The sequence below is a fragment of the Polyodon spathula genome, chromosome 2, assembly GCF_017654505.1.
Source record: "Polyodon spathula isolate WHYD16114869_AA chromosome 2, ASM1765450v1, whole genome shotgun sequence".
Classification (NCBI taxonomy): Eukaryota; Metazoa; Chordata; class Actinopteri; order Acipenseriformes; family Polyodontidae; genus Polyodon; species Polyodon spathula.
In genome coordinates, this window is record NC_054535.1 from 78,633,076 (window position 1) to 78,654,797 (window position 21,722).

Here is a 21,722-nt window from a genome sequence, read left to right on the forward strand (position 1 = left end):
TTGTAATTTCAGTGTGTGTTAGATACATGATTTAAGTCAGTTGGTTTAAGTCCACTTTTTCAGTTGTTTTGTAGGATCTCTCTCTCTCTCTCTCTCTCTCTCTCTCTCTCTCTCTCTTTCTTCCACAACTTGGAAATGTAGTAAATTTGCTTCTTTTTTTTTTATACACAACAGCTCACAGGCATTCTTGTGAGGGGTGCTAAGCGAGTCCAGGTGAACGTCTTTGTTGAGAAAATTGAAGATTTTAGGTGAGTAAAGTTTACAAAATGCATTTATTCAGCAAGTCAAATTTGTGTTTAACGCAGTAAAAAATGAAACCTGTCTGAAGTAGTAACTGCTTTTAGAAACATTATACTGTAGCTACCCATTAAGCTTTCGAATTGGGGCTTTCATGTTTCACCTTTTATAATGCTGGGAGTCGTGACCATGCTGACTTAGAAATTGATTTGTGCTGTAAAGGGATACAACTAGGGAGCACTGTGACTGTACTTGCTGGAGGCTAGTGAATGTTTTACATATTGGGCCCCTGCATCACCATGCAAGAGTTAGTAGGCACATTTTAACAACCAATGACTAAACTAAGTGATTCTCTTTCTCTATCTTTTCAAAACTGATCCTTTGTTTTAATCAGGGTTGGTGTCAATTCCCTTTTTTTCAATTCCAATTCCTTTTTTAAAATCGGTTCCCAATTCCCATTTCTTTTTAAACAATTCCAATTCTAATTCTAAGTGCGTCGAACGAATTCCCTTGAAAGAATTGAAATTGGAATTGATTAAAAGGGAATGGGAATTGGAATTGACCCCAACCCTGGTTTTAATATTGCAACAATCAATACAATTGAACCGATAGTACCTCTATAGCTACACTAACTGACATCTGTTCATTCAGGTTATAAACAGAAGTCATGGACATTTTTAAAAAATGTATTTTTCCTTTTAACAACTGTTTTTTTTAATTTTTCGGTTAAACCATGCATGTTTCATCTGTATGCTTTGAGGGTATGACTTTGACAGTGCTAAGAGGCTTTTCCCGCAAAGCCCAGAATAGAGCCAATGATATTGCAACCCATACTGTAGACTCTGCAAACCTAATATTAAAATGATCTCTGCATCTGCTACAGCAAATAGTTACTGTCCTCACCAAGGCAATACCAGTGAGCAGAGTTTATAGATTGTCATGGCATTGAGAGATAAAGCAGTGCCCTTTGAGTTGAAGCTGGTCTTAGGTCAGATCGATTTCATTTGACCCAATATTGGTATACTGTACAAGCTAACATTCAAACAAGGCCTTGTGCCCCTAGTGAACGGTTACACAAGTTCATTTTAAAAAGCATAAGTAAAGCTGCTGCGATTTCAAATTTATTATTTTTTTTTGTGAATCATCTGCAGTAAACTGAATGGCAATGTTTAATCAACGGACAGGGCCATTTTTAAGGTAGAAAAATAAATCATTGACTTCAGGAAAAGTTATTTGTACACAGGTTTTCTGTGGTGGAGTACAACACATTCGGAAGAGCCAGTGACTAAGTTGAACAGAGCAAGATTTTAAGCACACAAACTATTGCTTTCACTTTCATCAAACATTCTGCAAATGAACAAAAGCAAACCGAGACCAAAAATCAAATCAAATAGTAACTGCGTAATAAAACTGCTTTAGTTTTACAAAAGTAAGTTTAAAAATTATTTAGAACAATTTGTAGATTTTGTTTTTCACTTTGACATTATACACTTTTTTGTGTTGAGTGGCAAAATCTCCTAATTAAATCCATTTTGATTCAATGTTGTAACACAATAAAATGTGGAAAAGTCCAAGGGGGGTGAATACTTTTGAGAGCCTGTGTGTGTGTGTGTGTGTGTGTGTGTGTGTGTGTGTGTGTGTGTGTGTGTGTGTGTGTAATAAATATAAAAATATATATTTAATATAACATTTCAATTTCCTGTAGCATCAGCCATTACCATCACAAATAGCAAAGTAACTTCCTGCTCACAATTACTGACCTTTTTTTATTTAATTATTTTTTATTAATACAGGTGCTGTCCCCTGCCAAAAGGTTTTCCTTATTTTGTAATAATTTTATTGAAGTCCAGTAATGGGGATGTACTATGGACCTGTATATGTATCTAAGAATATATACTGTATTACTTTGAATTACTGCCGCCCTTGTATAAGCGCCACATTCAGATATCAGATTTGTAATAGCCTCCGGCCTCAAATAAACGTTGCTCTCAATAATGAAACATATACATTTTTTCCCTTACCCCAGCTCAAATAAATGCAGCACTTAATAAAGAAATGCATACAAAACACAGTATGGCAAAATAATACAAATAGAAACAACAAGAATTGAATGAATATGAGTAAAATGTATTAGTGATGGGTCGGTATACCGGTTTTTCGGTTTACATTACGGTATTAATACGATTCCTTTTATTCTACACTGCAATTATCATAATTCCTTTATACAGCGGTGAACGCATTTCCCACCGCAAACACGCTTCTTTTAAATCCAGTGATGGTACTTGCAGCCTTAGCAAAGTGTCTGAAAAAGATATTTTAGTGAACTGATACTGTATTTTGATAATGGTTTTGAAGGAAACTGTCAACGACACATTTCAATTGCTGCGTTCTGTTACCCAGAGCTTGCTGCGCCGGCTGCTCTTGTCTGCTGTCTTTCTGACGTCGCATGCAGCCTTTAGAAAAACGCATTCTCCAAACCTTGCAGCAAGGCACACATTTTCAGCGTGCTAGATTTACATTTGTCTGGATTATAAACAGTCAGTGTAATGTAATTGATTTGATAACTTTATTGTAAAATTATACATCAATTATCACAGATTTAGCACATTGTTTGTTTAAATAATTGATTTATTTATTTAATATAGCATTGACAAGGCTGTTCACGGCTTAATTGTATACTGATAAAATGTCGTTCGTCTCCACTGACAAGGTGGTGGCAGTAGTTTTAGTGGTTATCCGCATTACTATTAGCAGGTCACCCGTGATCTTTGCATCGGCTCTTTGGTTCACAGCCAGCCAGGGGTGTGGTGTTTTGGAATGTCAAGCAGAAGCTAGTGTAGCTCTCACAGTGGCGTTGCGGTTTAGGGGATAGCCACGGGATCAATCCCTGCCAGGATCAGAAGACGGTGTTTAGTTGTATTGCTGGTTGAAGAAAAAGAAATGCACCGTATATTAGAGTTCAGTCCTGCGACTCTTAGAAACTGCTAAGAAACTAAGAAAAGAAAGGGAAAATAAACCGACCTCCTTGGAGTTGGATTGACATTTCTCTTTTGTTATTATTTCCCTCTGCATGCTACACTGGCATGTGACCTCGCCGCTGGGCATTTTCACGGTGTGATACCACTAGTCTCCACCCAGGCACACGTGAGCTGTATGCACTACGTGACTGACTTTTCTTACAATATTGTAGAAAAATTGAATGGTACAGTACAGTAGTTTTTAGTACCTCACCATACGTATGTGGCTAAAAGTTTTGCATCACCTAGAATGTTACTTAGGATGGAGACATCATTTTAAAAAAATAAATAAAAAGAATAAACTATATGAATATAATTTCGAAATAACTACAAAATGATACTGCAAACATCTACCAGAAACTACACTATTACTACAATATTTCATGTTAGATTTCGTAATGCCACATTTTTCAATTTTTGGAAAATGACAAAGCAATATCTAGTTAAATATGTTAATTTAACATTATTCAGCAAGTTTCATTTGAAAACTAGTTCATTTTATTAGAGGGTGATGCAAAACTTAAAAAAAAAAAAAAAAAAAAAATTGTAACATTTTGTTAATGTTTTTGAAACTCACTCGTATTGCAGAATTTGAAAATAATGGATTTGGCAGTCTCTGTTTGTAGAAGCTTTTGAAATAGTGAAATCTAACTTGTATGTAGTACCAGTTGTTTCAACTTACTGAGTAAATTCTTGCCAATCGAAGAAAACACTGCTTTTCAAAGTCTAATGTTTTTGGTTTCTACCTTCAAATTGCAGTGCTTCACTGCACCAAAAATAAAGAATTTTGATGACTTTGTGTTTACATGTAGTGCCTATAGAAAGTCTACAACCCCTTGAACTTTTTTCACATTTTGTTGTGTCAGTGCCTCAGAGTTTCATGAATTTTTAAATGAGGATTTTTTCCACTTATCTACACACCATACTCCACACTGTTAAGGGGGAAAAAGTTTTTATTGAGAAATATATATTAAATACAAAACTGAAAGATCATAATTGGATAAGTCTCCACCCCCCTGAGTTAATACTTGGTGGAAGCACCTTTTGGCAACAATTACATCTGTGAGTCTGTTGGGACAGGTCTCTACCAACTTTGCACACCTAGATTTGGTAGTATTTGACCATTTTTCTTTACAAAACTGTTCAAGCTCTGTTAAGTTTCTTGGGAGTGTTTGATGGACAGCAATCTTCAAGTCATGCCACAAATTTTCGATTGGATTTAGGTTGGGGCTCTGACTGGGCCTCTCAAGGACATTTTCCTTTTTGTTCCTTATCAACTCCAGCATAACTTTGGCTGTGTGCTTTGGGTCGTTGTCATGCTGAAAGGTGAACTTCTGTCCCAGTTTCAGCTTTCTTGCAGAGGGCACCAGGTTTTCCTCAAGGACTTCTCTGTACTTTGCTCCATTCATTTTCCCTTCTATCCTCATAAGTGCCTCTGTCCCTGCCAATGAGAAACATCCCCATTACATGATGTTGCCACCACCATGCTTCACAGTAGGGATGGTGTTCTTTGGGTGATGCGCTGTGTTGGGTTTGCACCAAACATAATGCTTTGCATTTAGGCCAAAAAGTTCCATTTTAGTTTCGTCAGACCACAAAACTTTTTGCCACATGTCAAACTTTTTTTGCATACATCAAACAGGATTCAAGGTGGGTTTTCTTGAGTAATGGCTTCCTTCTTGAGATATTGTTGTCACATGCACACTTCAACCAGTCTTGGCCATAAAAAGTCTGTAATGCAAAGTTGCCATTGGCCTCTTGGTAGCTTCTCTGATCAGTCTCCTTCTTACTCGGTCATCCAGTTTGGAGGGACGGCCTGATCTAGGCAGGGTCTTGGTGGTGCCATACACCTTCCACTTCTTAATAATCATCTTGACCGTGCTCCAAGGGATATTCAAGGCCTTTTGATATATATATATATATTTTTTTTACCCATCCCCTGATCTGTGCCTTTCAACAACTTTGTCCCGGAGTTCTTTTGAAAGCACCTTGGTGCTCATGGTTGAAATGTACTACCCAGCAGAGGGAACCTACAGGAACTGCTGAATTTATCCTGAAATCATGTGAATCGCTACAATTTAATACAGGCGGAGGCCACTTAACTTGGTGTGTGATTCTTGAAGGGGATTGCTTACACCTGAGCTAATTTAGCATTGCTATTACAAGGGGGGTGAACACTTATCCAACCAAGCTAATAAACGTATTCCGGAGGAATCTGGTGCAGGATGTTTACCTAGAGGAAAGTAGTGATTTGGGTTTGGTGGACAGCTGCTGGGGGTAGTTTTGCATTTAGCTCTGCAATTCTTTATCAACCAATACCAAGAATAGTCCAATGGGAAGTGAATTGTTGACCTGCATTCAGATTTATCCTTGACACTGGATCTCAATGGCATCTTTTTAAATAGAAAGTAACTTCAAATGACTTTCATATTTTTATATTATTTTTTTCACTTGTTATGATGTTTACAATCATCCCGAGTAGTTCTATTTGCAATTAGTCAACTACTCTGTTTTTAAATTACATTTTTGATAAGTCTACAGCTATGGTCCAGTTCTGCATCACCCAGAATTTTAGGATTGGAAAAATAATTTTATATATATATATATATTAGTATGCAACAACCATGCGAAGTTGGCAGCTTTGTAAATGTGTTCTGTAGATTAATGGTGTTGCCTACGTCTAAAGGTAGTAGTTATGCCCAAAGTACAGGACAACTGCAATTTAGTTTTACTTTCCAGATGTTAAAATCGCACTACTCAAAACTCACACTGCTTGACAAAGTACATTTCCAGAACTGTGCTGAAAAATTATCAAAAGCCAAATGGGCACTGTTAAACTGATAATAAAAAACAAAGTAGTGGTGTGTGGGTGTGTGTGTGTGTGTGGGTGTGGGTTGTCCCTGAATAATACTGAGGCAGACACAGTACTGGGAGGTGAGGCTAACGAGACACTGTTCATGTTTGATACATAGTTCAAGGTGTAAAGATATTAATTGGACGATTAGCAAACTTTTTATTGTACAGTGCATTTCAAAGTGTAAAAAGGGTATTCATTGTGTTAAATCAATGTTTAAGCAGAATCTTTAATATAATGTGTGTTCTTTTTTTAATGTGCTGGCTAGTTAAATTACTTTTTGTTCTAAACAAGTCCTTGTCACAGAGTTTTATAACTTTATTAACACTCGTTCATAAAAATAAGTCCACCACTATGGTACTGTCTTCTTGGACTACCTCCAAAGGAACAAAGAAACATTTTCCTTAAGGAAACCATACCTATTGATTTTATTTGTAGATTAAAATATGACACTTTTTTTTTTTTTTTTTTTTTTTTTTTTGCTTTTTATAGAGAGTTGAGATTATTGTCTTAATGCAATTGCCTTCCTTTATATTGCCAACCAAACTGTAAATTAAGAAGTTAACCACTGTACACAGTTTGGTACCACCCCAGTTTGGAAAGTGACTTGTTTGTATGGAATAACAGGCAAATTTGTTAATAAATAAAGAAATAAATAAATAAATAGATAAATGGATAAATGGAGTTAACCACTTAGCAGAAGAGAAATAACCCCTTTGCAAGCAAGTCCCTGGAGTTTAGTATTTGTGTGTGTGTGTGTCCCGCGACTGGGGTGTTTGTAACTTAAATCCCTCTTTGCAGACGTGTTCTGGCATGCTTATGTTCGTTAAGCTAAGCTACAGTACTAATTCATGTAGTCTGTTTTTCAGTGCTGTAATGCTTCAGGGTTTCCGTGACAGACTGACTTTTCTTGTTCATGCCATAATATGGCCTAAATTACAAGTTTTTCAGAGTCATCTGGTCCTTCCTCAGGCTTTCATTTTTGTAAATTTAACTTTAAAAGTGATACAAATCTGTGGGTAGTCCCATGCAAATAAGTGAACCAAAGGCTGAAGTGTAAATAAAGACTATTGCGTAATCTGTGTATAAAACCTGGCATATATAAAGGAAGATTACCTTTAACTAAATTTATGAAAGAGTAAATATGCTTTAATGTATTTAAACATAAGTTTCAACATAAACCAGCACAGGTTTAATTTATTTTTATAGGGCAAGGGTCAATATTAAATGATAGAAGTATTTCATAGCAGGAGTAAAAAGTAGCCTTTTTGTTATACATTATAAGGAAATATTCCAACTAAACGGTCAAAAATTACTCGGTAAAATGAGAGAATATGATCTTGGAAATGTTCTTCAGTCTGTTGCTGCCCTTCAAATGCTGTGTGCATAATTTCATCATGGTCTACAACTACATTTATCCTTCCTCCTCATGTTCTTATTATTCATTGTCAAAGAATCGAATCATTCCTGGTTATGTATTTGATAATTAACTTCACCTTCATAAATGACTTTAGATCAGAAAATAGCAATAGATTGCAGTCTGTACATAGTTTTATATTGGGGTCTTCTGAATACAAAAACTGTATAGAATGACAGAGCAGAGATACAATGGACTTTGTAATATACATAATCTAGATTGTGGATAAACAATATTATCTAACCTACTATAAAATAGAGATTTGCTGGCTGTTTCTTTATTTCAAATTGGATTGAAAAAAAATATATTTCAGTATTCTATTTTATTAAGGTTTTAAAAAACAAAATAAACAATGACATGTAAAATACCACAATACAATATGATATTAAATTATGCTGTCAGATAATTATGCACAAAGAAATGTGATATATATACACACACGTACATACGTACATACATACAGGGTTAGAAACTCGCCCGCTCGGCAAATTTAACAAAAAATAATAATAATAATAATAATAATAAACTTTATTTTGTACAGTGCCCTTAAAAGCAGTCATCTCAGAGCGCTTCACAATTAATAGTACAACAGTAAATAAACAGATTATGCATAAAAAAAAACACAAGGAAATAAAACAATCATAAAAATCATAAAAAAGCCTTTCTAAAAAAGTCTTTAAATTAACTTTAAAAACACTCAAAGAAGCCAAGTCCCTGATCTCTAGTGGAATAGAGTTCCATAATTTGGGGGCATAGCAACAGAAGGCCCTGCCGCCCATAGAGCGCAGGTGAGCAGGCGGGACACACAGCAGTCTGAAATCAGCAGAGCGGAGGTTGCGAGTGGGAGTGTAAAAAGGTAACAGATCTGACAGAAGTCGGAGCTAGCTCATGAAGATCCTTATGTTGGCATTAAAATTTTTAAATCATTTCTAAACCTGATAGGCAGCCAGTGCAAGGTCTCTAAGACAGGAGTGATGTGATCTCTTGAGTGGGTCCGAGACAAAATTCTGGCTGCAGAATTTTGAATGAATTAAATTTTAGTTAGGATGCTATTAGACACCCCAGAAGGGCGTTACAGTAATCGATCCTGGAGAAAACATAAGCATGAACCAGTTTTTCTGCTGCAGGTAGAGAAAAGCATGGGATGCAGTCTGGCAATATTTCTAAAGTGAAAAAAAGGAATCTTAACAGTTAAACCCACTCAGGGAGATACATTGTTGACATCCTGTTAGATATGATCTAAACCAGTTAAGGGCAGTGCCAGAGAGACCAAATAAACACTCTAATCTATCAAGTAGGATCTTGTGATTTTACAATGTTAAATGCCGCGCTAAGATCCAATAGGATTAAAATTGATAAAGCACCTGAGTCAGCAGCCATTAACAGAAAATTAGTGACTTTGACCAGGGCAGTCTCAGTGCTATGAAGATGCCGGAAGCCAGATTGAAAGGGTTCAAAAAGATTGTTAGCAATGAGATGCCAGTTTAATTCCCTAGTGACAGCTATTTCTAGAAGCTTGGCTAGAAATGGCAAATTTGAAATGGGGTGGAAATTATTACGATTATCCAAGGCCATATGAGGTTTTTTAGGCATAGGTGTGACTGCAGCAGTTTTAAAAGCAACTGGAACCACACCAGAACTCGGGGACTCATTTATAATAATTAACACCAAGGGGCAGAGCAGCTCAAAACAGGACTGAAAAAGAACAGAGGGGATTAGATCCAACAACGGGTGGCTTTCATACGAAGGGCCAGGTCTGTAAGAGAATTAAGAGTGAGAGGTGTAAAACAGGATAGAGAGGACTCCACAAAGCCCGACAGACCGAGAGACTGTTCAAGAGGAGTCTGAAAAAAGCTACTAATGTGTAGACAGATATTGTCAATCTTAGACTTAAAAACTGCAAGAAACTATTGCGTAGCTGATGTGAACGGGACATGTGGTCATGTGGAGGGACAGTTAGGCTTTAACAAGCTGTCAATAGTAGAGAACAAGTGTCGGATTGTCTTGATTATTAGAAATAATGTTGACTGAAGATGTCATTAGCAAAGGGGGCCAGTTGTACTAACTAGGTCAAAGATCAGGCCACGTTTTAAACATTTTAAAACAAATAAACAAACAATTACCATAGTGAACATTATCGTAATATGTTGCTTAAAACATAATAACACAGTATATTCATAAGTTGAGTTCTTATCTATAAACAGTAACGTGTTTATGGGACTCACTGTCTGTAGTTTGGTGTTGTTTACATTATCATCAGCATATTTTAAGTGATTGAAAGCTGAATTACTTTTTTAAAACACACTTTTTTCTTATACCAATACAGTACTGTTGAGCGATAATCAGTTTTTTTGAAAACCAGGCTTTAATCACTGATAATAGGTGCGCAGGCGGTGATTCTGAGTGCTCCGGGGCTCAAGCACAAATGGGGTGGGGGTGTGGCGGAGTGTCCCGCCCCTTTATGTTTATTAAGTGTTTTATGTTGTCTGTAGTGTGTTAATGTTGGTGTTTATGTATAAAGTACACAGGATATAAATATGGGTTACGAGCACAAGTGTTTAAAATGTATATTTGTATTTAGACACAAGGATTGCACAGCCCTTCACGTGCAGGTAAAATAATATGTGAGCATGGGGAATTCTTTCGATTGGTGCGCAGCGACACCCTACATCTTCCCAAATACGCATACAGGAGCTGTGTACAGACAGCACCTGCAGCTCACTGATCCGCTTAGTGGAGGTTATAGCAAAGAGGATGGCTGTCTTCATAGACAGATACTTCAGCTCTATGGAGTGTAAGGGCTCAAACGGGGCCTTCATGAGAGCCTCTAGTACAATATTAAGACTCCATTCGGGGAGAACAGTCCTCCTAGGAGAGCGGGTAGCCAAAAAATGCGCAACCGGAGACATAGAATCTACGGGGGCATGGCAAGCAGAGATAGCAGCTAATTACACCTTCAAGGTGGAAGGTATCGAGCAGTTTTTTGCAGAAACTGCAAAATGACTGGCATAGGGCAAGTGATGGGGTCATGGTTCCCAGCCAGACACCAAGCTTGAAAATACTTCCACTTATAGGTATACAAAGACCTAGTGGAGTCTGCCCTAGCACTCTGCATCGTTCCCACAACTGCGTCTGATAGCCCTAGGGCTAGCCAGCGGCCCCTTTCAGTGGCCAGACCCATCGGTGGAACCTGCCTGGTTCCAGGTGCCAAAGAGAGCCTTTCGCCTGACTGAGGAGATCCACACAAAGTGGAATCTCCCACGACTGGCCATGTAACAGCTGGCACAGGGTCGAGAACCATATTCTCTTGGGCCACTAGAAGAACTGATACTTTCTCTAACCAGACTTTCTCGAGAAAAGCCGGGGGCAGCAGTACAGGCGGGAAAATGTACAAAAACGCTTTGGGTCATTCATGCGCTAGGGCATCTACCCCGAGTGGACCATCTGAGCGGTGGAGGGAGTACCACAGGGGGCAATGTGTCGTCTCTGCCAAAACAAAGAGATTGACCTGTGTCTTCCCAAACCATTCCCAAATGCGCTCCACTGTCTGAGGGTGGAGTCACTATTCCGACGGATGCGGACTGCTCCTGGAGAGGAGGTCCGCTGCCCAGTTCACCTCTCCGGGAATGTGCGTCACTTGTAGGGACAGCAGATTCTTCTGAGCCCGCATCAGCAGCTTGAAAGATATGCAGTGTAACCCCGGGGACCATAGGCCTCCCTGGTGGTTGACATACACCACCACTGTTGTGCTGGCCATCCACATCAGCATATGTGTGCCGCTCAGCACTGGGAGGAAGTGGTAGAGAGCAAAGAACACCGCTTGCAACCAGGATCCGCGGTCTCTTCTGCCTTCCCAGACCGGTTCCCAACCCAGATTGGAGGCGTCTGTCGTCACCACCTGGTGGTTCAGTATCACTCCCTTTGCGCAGGTGAGAGGGAACCCTCCACCAGCATAGGGCTGCTAAGCATGCTTGAGACAGTCAGCTGGTGGCATCTGTCATGTTTGGCATTTAGGTGAAACGCAATGAGCCATGCTTGCAGCGGGCACATGCGAAGCAGACCCAGCTGAATGGCCGAGATAGCTGCGGCCATCAGACCCAGTAGTTTTTGGCACAATCTTAGGGTGACCTGCGATCCTTGCTGAAACAGGGAGAGACACTTCTGTATAGCTGCAACCCTGTCGTCCAACAGGTATGCATGCATCGTAGCGGAGTCCAGCCGAAGCCCCATGTACATGGTGCACTGCACTGGTATAAGCTGACTCTTTGCATAGTTTATGGTGAGGCCCGGCCTGACCAGATGCACAGTCATAATCGCTATGTTGGCCAGTGCTCCCTGTTGCGACTGGGAACAGATCAACCAGTCGTCAAGATAGTTTATTACTCTGATCCCCTGTAGCCGTAGGGGAGCCAGGATAGCGTCTACGCACTTTGGGAATATACACGGAGCTAGGGAGAGGCTGAATGGCAGCACAGCAAACTTGTACGCATTTCCCTGAAAGGAAAAGCGCAGGCAATTTCTGTGCTCTGGACGAATGGGAACATAAAAGTATGTGTCTCTTAAGTCCACAGTGGTGAACCAGTCGCCCGGCTGGACGAACTGGAGGATGTGATGGTGTGTCAGCATTCGGAACCTCCTTTCTTTTAAGAACCCGCTCAGGAGCCTCAGGTCCAAGATGGGGCGAAAGCCACCGTCTTTCTTGGGTACCAGAAAATATCTTTAGTATCCCTCTCCGTGGAAGACAGGGTCTTTGAGACGAATGGCTCGCTTGCACAGCAAGGCAGCTATTTTTTTCTGAAGTACCTGAAGTACAAAAGTGCTTGTGACACCTCGAAAGGGAGGAGGTCCCAAGCGAAACTGAAGCACACAGCCATTTTGCACGGTGGCGAGCACTTAGGTGTCTGAGGTGCAAGTGCGCCAGTACTGCAGCTGTTGTACCAAAAAAGGGGTCTGAGGTCGCCAACCTTCAGAGGCCTTGTACGGGCTGCCAAGGTTGGGGCTGGGCAATTTGGAGTGAATATCTAGGGCACTGGTCCTGAAAACGTCTCCTATGACGCTGGTTTGTGGACTGACCACGACCTGCATTCCCTATGCCTGCTGGTGGGAATGCTTTGCTTCATCAGGACCTGGACGACTTGCCATCATTGAAGGAACCATGAATTCTACAGGAGAATGTCAGGCCGTCTGTCCGTGAGCGAAGCTGAAGCGCAGCTGGGTCATGCAACAAGACAATGATCTGAAACACACAAGCAAGTCTACATTAGAATGGATGAAGAACAAGAAGATTAAAGTTTTGGAATGGCCTAGTCAAAGTCCAGGCCTAAACCCCATTGAGATGTTGTGGCAGGACCTGAAACAAGCAGTTTATGCTCGAAAACCCACAAATGTCACTGAGTTGAAGCAGTTCTGCATGAAGGAGTGGGCCAAAATTCCTCCACAGCGCTGTGAGAGACTGATCAATAACTACAGGAAGCATTTGGTTGCAGTTATTGCTGCTAAAGGTGGCGTAACCAGTTATTGAGTCTAAGAGGTCAATTACTTTTTCACATGGGGCAATGGGTGTTGCATAACTTTCTTTAATAAATAAATTAAATAAGTATCAAAATTTTGTGTTATTTGTTCACTCAGGGTCCCTTTTATCTAATGTTAGATTTTGTTTGAAGTTCTGATAACATTTAGTGTCAAAAATATGCAAAAATGTAGAAAATCAGATAGGGGGCAAATACTTTTTTACGGTACTGTGTGTGTGTGTGTGTGTGTGTGTGTGTGTGTGTGTGTGTGTGTGTGTGTGTGTATGTGTGTATATATATATATATATATATATATATATATATATATATATATATATATATATATATATACACACACAAAATTCTATATGGTAGAACTGTAATCTGTGTTTAGTAGACAGTTTTGTTTCCAATGTATTCGATTTTGTAGGATGTAACAATATGAACCTTCCTGCAGCAGTCCAATAAGTAGCCAGTTGCTTCAAGGACATTAAACAGCAGAGAAACAAAACTAGCAGAGCAACGAGCATTACAAGAAAGGGTTTGAGAACAGAAAGAGTTCCAGGGGAGCAGTTCAAAGAGCAATCTGTGAAAAGAAAATCACAAACCTCTTGGAATATTATTGGAAGAACCCACTGGAAAACTAAAGCTTTTTACTACAAGTTGTGTAACATTGTTGTATTAACCTTTCACAAAGTGTTGCAAATTGCATATTGGCATAAAAACCTTAATAAATCTGTCCCCATTGAGACCTGTTCCAATTGTATACAAAGTGGCTGTATTTACTGTAGATCCAGCACCCTTTTATCATTAAAACAGGACGCAATCTTTTTGTATTATAATCATCTGTGTTTCGTGTTGTTTCCCCAATGCAGTATAAAAAAACAAATCTCATATAAAAATAAGTTCAATAAAAGAACAACAACAAAATCGATTAGTTTGCAACAACCATGTGAAGTTGGCAGCTTTGTAAATGTATTATGCTGATTAATTGTATTGCCTACGTGTAAAGGTAGTAGTTATGGCCAAAGTACAGGACAACTGCAATTTAGTTTTCCTTCCTTGATGTTAAAATCACACGTCTCCACTGACAGGTGTGCATAGGCCAGTCAAAGCTCACACTGCATGATAAAGAAAATGATCAGAACTGTGCTAAAATGTTTTATCAAAAGCCAAATGGGCACTATTAAAATAAAAAAATTAACATTTGGGACAAGACAGCTGCGGGACTCCCCCATAATAGCCCCTTCCACATGTCCCGCAGCTGAAGATACTGGCATTTGGTATGGCAAACAATGACACTGGGCATGCTTTGGTAATGTAGTAATCCATCACATATCCGCCCAAACCATTTATCTGCCATGATCAAGCTCTTCAGCACAGTGTGAGTGAGAGAGAGAGAAGCAGAACCAGGGTTGGATACCAAAGAGTGAGTAAGCAAGTCACAACCGTCGACAGTACCCAGAGTTTGTTTATTATTGAACAGAGATAATCAGTTCAGTGATTTTTGGATCCTGCCAAATTTTTTGTACACTGTTGTATGAACTACCTGTGCTACCATTGTTGGTAGCGTCTCTTGAGCTGTTCAGTGTGTTGATATGTTGATGCGTCCTATATGTTTGCATATGGGACGCATCAACTTCAACCTCAGTCTCGATCTTCTGCCTGTCACTCAGCACCAAATGCAGGCACCCAGATGGCAGATGACTATCCTTTCACAAGCATTAATACCCCTGTATCTCCCTAATAAAAGCTGAATTCTTATATAACTGGTCACGTGGTGCCTTTGCCGCCACTTTCAGGAACGCAATTCTTGCTTCGTTTTGTCAGGTTCAAGGACCTGAATCCTGATTATTTTGGACTTTACTATTAGTGCAGTGCTATTATTAGATATAACTGGCAGAAAGCCATTTAGAATATTGCTTAATAAGCAACATCATGGTACATCGTGGTACAATCTGTTCTTGCCTGCATTGTTGTGTTTCATTTTTCACTCCATTGTAGTGTGTGTGTGTGTGTGTGTGTATATATATATATATATATGTACGCACACACACACACACACACACACACACATTAAAGAAATGTTCCGTTTGCATTAATGTAATAAAATATGTAGGAGAGACAGGTACAGTATTGGTGAGCGATAATGGGGGAAAATAAGGTCCTGCACAAAACAAATAAATCGCCTGTTCTGTCAAATTATAGTGTGGATGCTTCACAAGAGAACTGTTATTTTCAGGTGGAGCTTAATGGTCGGCAAGGTAACACAGCTGAGAGAATTTTTTCCTCTGTCATCCAGTCTGGTGCTGTCAGTGTTAGTTTCTCAGCACACAGTACAATAGTCGCTCAGTAAGGAGGTGCAAACAAGTGATTGATTGATCTGTATGAGTGTTTACGAAGGTGCTTTGGAGAAAAAAAAATGTAAATCTAAATTTAAAATGGTGTTTATTTTTTAGCAAAATAAAATCTAAGCCTATTTTTAGGGACCCCCAGCTGTTGTTGTTAAAAATTACCACGTCTTGATAGACATATTTAACTTAACTTTATCTACTTTTTAAGATGGCTAATCTAGCCTGCCCTAAAATAAAATCAGCCAGCTTGGTTTTCTATTTTTTACTTTTTGTCTACTCAACACCAAAGATAAAAACAGTTTTTGTGAATGACCAATTCAATTCTGAGAAAAGACCATTTAGCAGATTTAACAAAGTATCTAGTCTTTTACAGAACATGTAACAGTGGAAAACTTTCTCAGCAGAAGTGGTATTGATCGTTTACCTCGGTTTATTATGCTGATGAAGGAGTTCATTAAATAAAACATCTCCAGTGCCTCTTGCCACTCGAGTATCATGAAGCTGTGCCAGGTACAAACCCACCACATGTACAGACCGCATGACCAGAGCACCAGCTACCCACTCAGGGCAACCAAATTAAGAATAACCAGCACGTGTCCTCTATAGGACATCTAAGGAAGAAGCCACCTCCACCTCTGTAAATGACCCTTCACTTTCTTTTTTCTAAAACTTTTTAAAAGTTTTTCTGCACCTCCTTCTCATCTCCAAAATAATCCCCCCAAATATTTACAACCTGTCTGACTCCCCTGTAATCCGTCCGGTAATGTCAGAGATCTGCATCCCTGTCCCTCCCGAATAAGCACAGCTCTGCTCTTACACCAGTTCACACGCGCTGATGAGCTCCTTTTGAATTCTTTCTGTCTTTCAATTAAAACCTGTACCTCCTCCTGATTGCAGACAAGTACAACAACGTCATCAACATACACAGAGACCTTTATTGACCGAGTAAGGCAGTTAGAAATGAAGAAACCTGTTAAAACATGTCTTATTTGTCTGGTCAGGGTGCACAACCTTCTCAATCACCATCATGGCCAGGGCTGTGGAAAGGATCTTATACTCGATGTGATGTGATGGCGGCTCTCCTGCAGCTCATGCAGTTCTCCTTTCTTAAAGCTTTCTTCAAACACATTGAAGAGAGAATTTTTAACAGGTCCCAGAAACCTTTAAAAAACTGTGGGAAGTACATCAATTCCAGGATCTTTACCTCCTTTTAGTCCCTGGAGGGCACTAGAGCGCTCTGCCACAGACAGTGACCCCCCCCCACCCCAGCTCTTCTCTCTCGACCTCAGGCAGACCCTGGAGGAAAACCTGTACCTCCTCAGGTTCAGCCTCCGCTTCCGCTGTGAACGGGCCTGAGTAGAACTCCCCAGCGTACCTACGCATCTCCTCCAGCTTCACGCCATCCGGCCTCAGCAGGCAGTGAAATATCTTCCGATGGAGAAGAAAAGCACCCAATCCAAAAAAGAACTGTGTGCCCTGGCCCAGTGCTCCCTGCACTGTTATCTCCAGTAGATCTGCTATTAATTGTTTTTTATACTTCTGATTTTTAGTCAACTTGTCATTTGGGTTGGAGTCCAGAGCCCCTTGGAGCTCTAAGACGTCCTGCTCCAGCGATTGTAGAGACTCATTAACACTCATTTAATTTGCCTCATATCTCCACTGCCTCAGAGAGGAAAAAGAAGCTTTACAAGCCCTCCATCTTTCCCAGAAAAAATGAAGACCCTGTTTAAAATGTGGATCATTCAGTAATTTAATATTACATATTGTGTTTAATGGTTGTTTAAAAACATACATTTGATCTAGTCTAGCCAGAGAGGTAGTATGGTTACAAATTTTTGACACTTCTGTTGTCATTATAGAATCTGGTTTAAAAGTTTCTCAAAGTAAAACTGCACTTCAAAATTTGGCACTATGGACTCCTGATCCCCTTCCTCTGTCATATCTTCCTTTTCCTTCCTTGCACAATGCTAGATAGATAGATTTATTTTATTTTATTGGAATGCAGTTTAATGCCCATGTAGATATAGATATACATAGATACAGGTATAGAGAGAACGATGTAGAAGTGTAAAGATGTAGGGTACCTACTTCAAGTAAAGCTGAAAGAAATTGCACCACTATAGAAAAACATTTTAAATTTAAGCAACAAGTAGACGCTTCCTGGGGAACTTTTTGGTACAGTAGTACTGTTTATTAAGGTTTATAGTTACATTTCACATGGTTTTAATTACATGAAATAACATTATTGTTTTTACCGTAATTTTAATTTATTAGAATAACACCAGCAAGAAAACTTCAGTGCAGTTTGACTTACTGTTTATATGAACTCATACAACAAAATAAACACTTTAATATTTCGGCTCTCCTTTTATGACTTATTTTTCAGGTGCTCACCAACCATAATAACACATCTGACTTTAGAGTACATATTTGACTGGTGTTCTTCCTTGGAACACCATTAAACCTGTTAATTGTATAACGGGTTGCATCATACTGTGATTGACTGGAGTGGAGATACTGGTAGTCAAAATGAACAATGGCTATATTTGGTTAGCTGCGGGTCAGAAGAATACATTGAAGTTCATTGTATTAAACAAAAAAAAACCTGCAACCCAATCCACAACTAACAGGTTTCATGGTGTTTCAATACAAAACCAGCATCTGCTCAACAATAAGTACAACTGAAAGGTGAGTGGTTTTATTACAGTACTTTGTTAGCCCTTGAAAAGTAAATGTCGAAAAGGAGCAAGCCTAAAATGTATATTCAGATGGTGTGTACATAGGTACATCTGACTTGGAAGTCTATTTTGAGCTGATGATGCTGTGATGTGTGTAAAGTGAGTGGGCAAAGAGTTCATGAATCAGGGGCTGAAGCCTTGGCAGGTTCAGTGCATACAGTTGGCGCTAACTAGTGTACTATTGGTGCTGACCTAGTGTTTGGGGGATTGTGGTTGTATTGTAATGCATTCTTTTGACATTTTACATAGCTGGGACCCCCTACTGAGAACTGTGTAGAAATTGTGTGCTGTGTAGCCTACTGACTTAGGTCACCGTGTGAAAGCCAGGAAATGGGTTTGATTAGCCCTAATAGAGGTTCACCATGGTTATCATATTATGATTTACCTTGCCTGGCTCAGCTTTGCATGATTTTACTGTTTTTACTGTGCTAATGTATTCCCCAGTAAACTTCAAATGATTTGCATCAAAACAGAATATAAAAAAAACACCTACTTTTATTCGGTTTATAAAGCATCCCAATAAAATCTAAATAAAACTAACATAGACAAACGTTTGGATGCAGTCATAAACACCTCATTACCATTGTCTGTATAAGGAGTAGAAACATTTCTCTTCAGTTCTCTACCTCGCTTTGAAACAACTATAATAATACATTTAATTTGATGCACCCAATTTGATGAAGTTATGCAAGTTGTGAAACTAAGGCTAGGATCAAGAAAGTCACCCAGTTCTTTTAAGCAAGAGAGAGAGATTAATTCCATGTCATTGAGAATATATTGGCTGAACTTTGTGCACCAATAGTAGTCTTCCAAAGGACTTGTACTGGTAGATGCAAACAATTATATAAAAAAAAAAAGTTACAATTTTAGAAAATAGGTGACAGTTTGCAAAGTACTGCAAAGTATATTTAAAGGATTGGCTAGTTATTAGGACTCTCCTGATACACATTATTTGCCAAAATCAGTATTTCTCAGAAGTCTATTTTTATCTTGTGTTATCATCCTGTTTTCATTAATGTTGCAATATATTTAATTTTGCAGCCAAACTGGAAATGTGTTAACACTGGTTTTCCCTGTGATGTATCTCAATGAGGTAAGAGCTCCATACATACATACATACATACATACATACATAGATACATACATACATACATACATACATAGATACCTACACCCTGTGTCCTAATACTTGTTGTCTGTGTACAATTCATATGTTTCTGAAATGGGCAAGTGCTTATGTATGTATGCTGTCTTGATCTTAGTTTTAAGTTCACCATGTACCTACACTTTCTCCTAACAAAGTTGATATACTGTCTGTAAAATACACATGTCCCAAAACACATCCAAGAATAAGTGTATTTAAAGCTGTTCTTTCTTTCATCTAGAGAAAACTGTTAACATTATTAGACCCTCCTCTATAAAAATGTTCACGTGATGTCCCTATAAAGTTATATTGAACCGACTCTGTTTCTTAGTTAAACTCTTAGAAAAGCATTGATTGTGAAACAAGTTCACTTTAGTTTTTTCTCACATAACTTGATTGAGATCTATAAATCTGTTTCATTGAAGCACTGCTTATTTTTAATTCAAACAGAACACAAAAAGCGAGTTTAGTTAAGTTGCTTTTCCCAGATTTAAAATCGTAACGATTTGTTGCAAAAAATGTTATAACCTGTTTTGCAAATAAGTTTCCTCTTAATTACAATTTAATTAAATCGATTTAACGTCACTCGTTGTTTTGCATTCGGTTTGAATAAAAAATAAGGAGCTGCCTTTATTTTTTTATATTCTCAGTGAAACAGATTCAGATTACCGGAGAAAAAACTAGTGAACTTGTTTCACAATCAACACGTTTCCAAGAGTTTAATTGAACAGAGTCGGCTACAAAAGAGATGTCACGTAAACAAAAATGAAAACCGAAAACAAAGAGCTCTATACATACTATACCTGAAGGTCGAAACTGAAAGGCAATGTGTTGCTCTTGAGCTTTCCTCACTTTGACCCGTATCCTTAAAGTAGAGGGGAGGAAATAAGACATCAATATTTTAATAACGCAGAAATCCACTTCGATTACTGGGAAGCAAATAACTAGCCAATAACTGTATAAAGACATTTTTGTACATTTCAGAAATAAACCTGTTGCCCTTTCATAATGTTTTAGTTTATACATTTGGGTGAAAGGTTATTCTGAAAACTCCCCCTCCCAGTTGCACTGCTGTTAGGTGACTGTACTGTAGGTGACATGAACCCAACCACTCTAGCTTGCCAGTCACATTCAGAACAGTGCTTTTTGAACCATGGGTGGGGTCTACTTAAATTGAAGTCACTGTTAGTCCATTTAAATTGGCTTGAAAGCAGTGAGACAACAATGACAACAATTATTGTGTCTCTAAAATAACAATTCAAATTCCTTTGTAGGAATTGGAATTGGGAGTTGATTTTAAAAAGTCAGACTTGGAAAAGTTTGGTAAGCTTTTGCAAGTACAACTAAAATAGAAATAGGTTTTCAGTACCGTATATGCCCCTGACTCACAAGTGTAACTATTGCCACCATGACAACACCAAATAGCTCAGAAGCCATTTGAGATGCTCACTTGGGTAAAATGTGCCTGTGACTATAACCTTGTATGGCTGCATACTGGGGTCGTGTTACTTTTTAGTTTGCACTTATTGCCCAGAATCTTAAGCTGTATTCCTGTTTTTGGATAAACAGTTATTACAGTATATGTTTTTGTGACAAGAAAAATAAATGTATGTCGATAACAGTAAGGGGGGTTTAGGGGCTTAATACCGTGCAATCTCCATCACAGAAGCTCTAAAAATACAGCACAGCTGAACAGTTTGGCGAGATTTGTGTGTGTTAGTGTGGACCATCTCAATTTTATTAAAGTGCAAAGCCCAAGGAATGAAGGGAGTAGGATAAGAGTATGGATGTTTTTTATTTTGCATACAGACCAGTAGCAGTGCATTGCAATACATAATTTTAGATTAACCCCATGGTGACAGAACGTAATATTGCATCCAAACTGTATTCTGCCAGAACTTCATTTAAACCAGATTAAAGCTCATAAACCCCAATATGTGACTTCCGTATACTGGTTCAAACCAAACAAAAGGCAGAGAGGTGGATGTGGCAGACTCAAAGGTTGGTTAAACTCATTCACCCCATGCCACGTTGGACCTGAGTGTCGCACTAAGTTTGTTCCATTGAACTGTGATTGTGTTTTCTCAGAGTGTGGAGATTGATGCCAAGTCTGCATCCAAATTGGAGTCGGTGGTGTACCAGGCCAATGTGGTCATCAACATCCCCTTCATAATAATGGCCTTTGGGATTCTTCTGGGGGTTATCTTCATTGTATTGTTATGCAAGAACCGTGAGCCAGAGGTGAGTTCTGGGTTCAGCCTTCATAATACACCGCTCTGTTTTGTGTCCCCCCCCCCCCCCCCCCCCCAATTTGTATTTTGTTACACTCGTAAATGTTACCGGCAACATCTAATGGCCCCGTAACATGTTACAGTAACATAGTGTTTTGCGTTTTGGTCTCTCAATCTACCTTGTGGTGACACAAATAAAGGCAAAACCTGGATTTGATCT

The 21,722-nt window shown here is 38.9% G+C and overlaps 1 protein-coding gene across 2 annotated transcripts in view; it reads left to right on the top strand.

The window, feature by feature from the left end:
• Window positions 1-21,722, top strand: part of LOC121301414 (lysosome membrane protein 2-like) — a 42,833-nt gene that overhangs the window by 19,106 nt on the left and 2,005 nt on the right. The window contains exons 9-11 of one of the 2 annotated variants that reach the window (XM_041230796.1): window positions 175-248; window positions 19,169-19,220; window positions 21,360-21,512. In XM_041230796.1, coding sequence (XP_041086730.1) covers window positions 175-248; window positions 19,169-19,220; window positions 21,360-21,512 — 279 coding nt within the window. The remainder of the gene's footprint in view (window positions 1-174; window positions 249-19,168; window positions 19,221-21,359; window positions 21,513-21,722) is intronic. The other variant, XR_005947620.1, reaches the window with a different exon arrangement.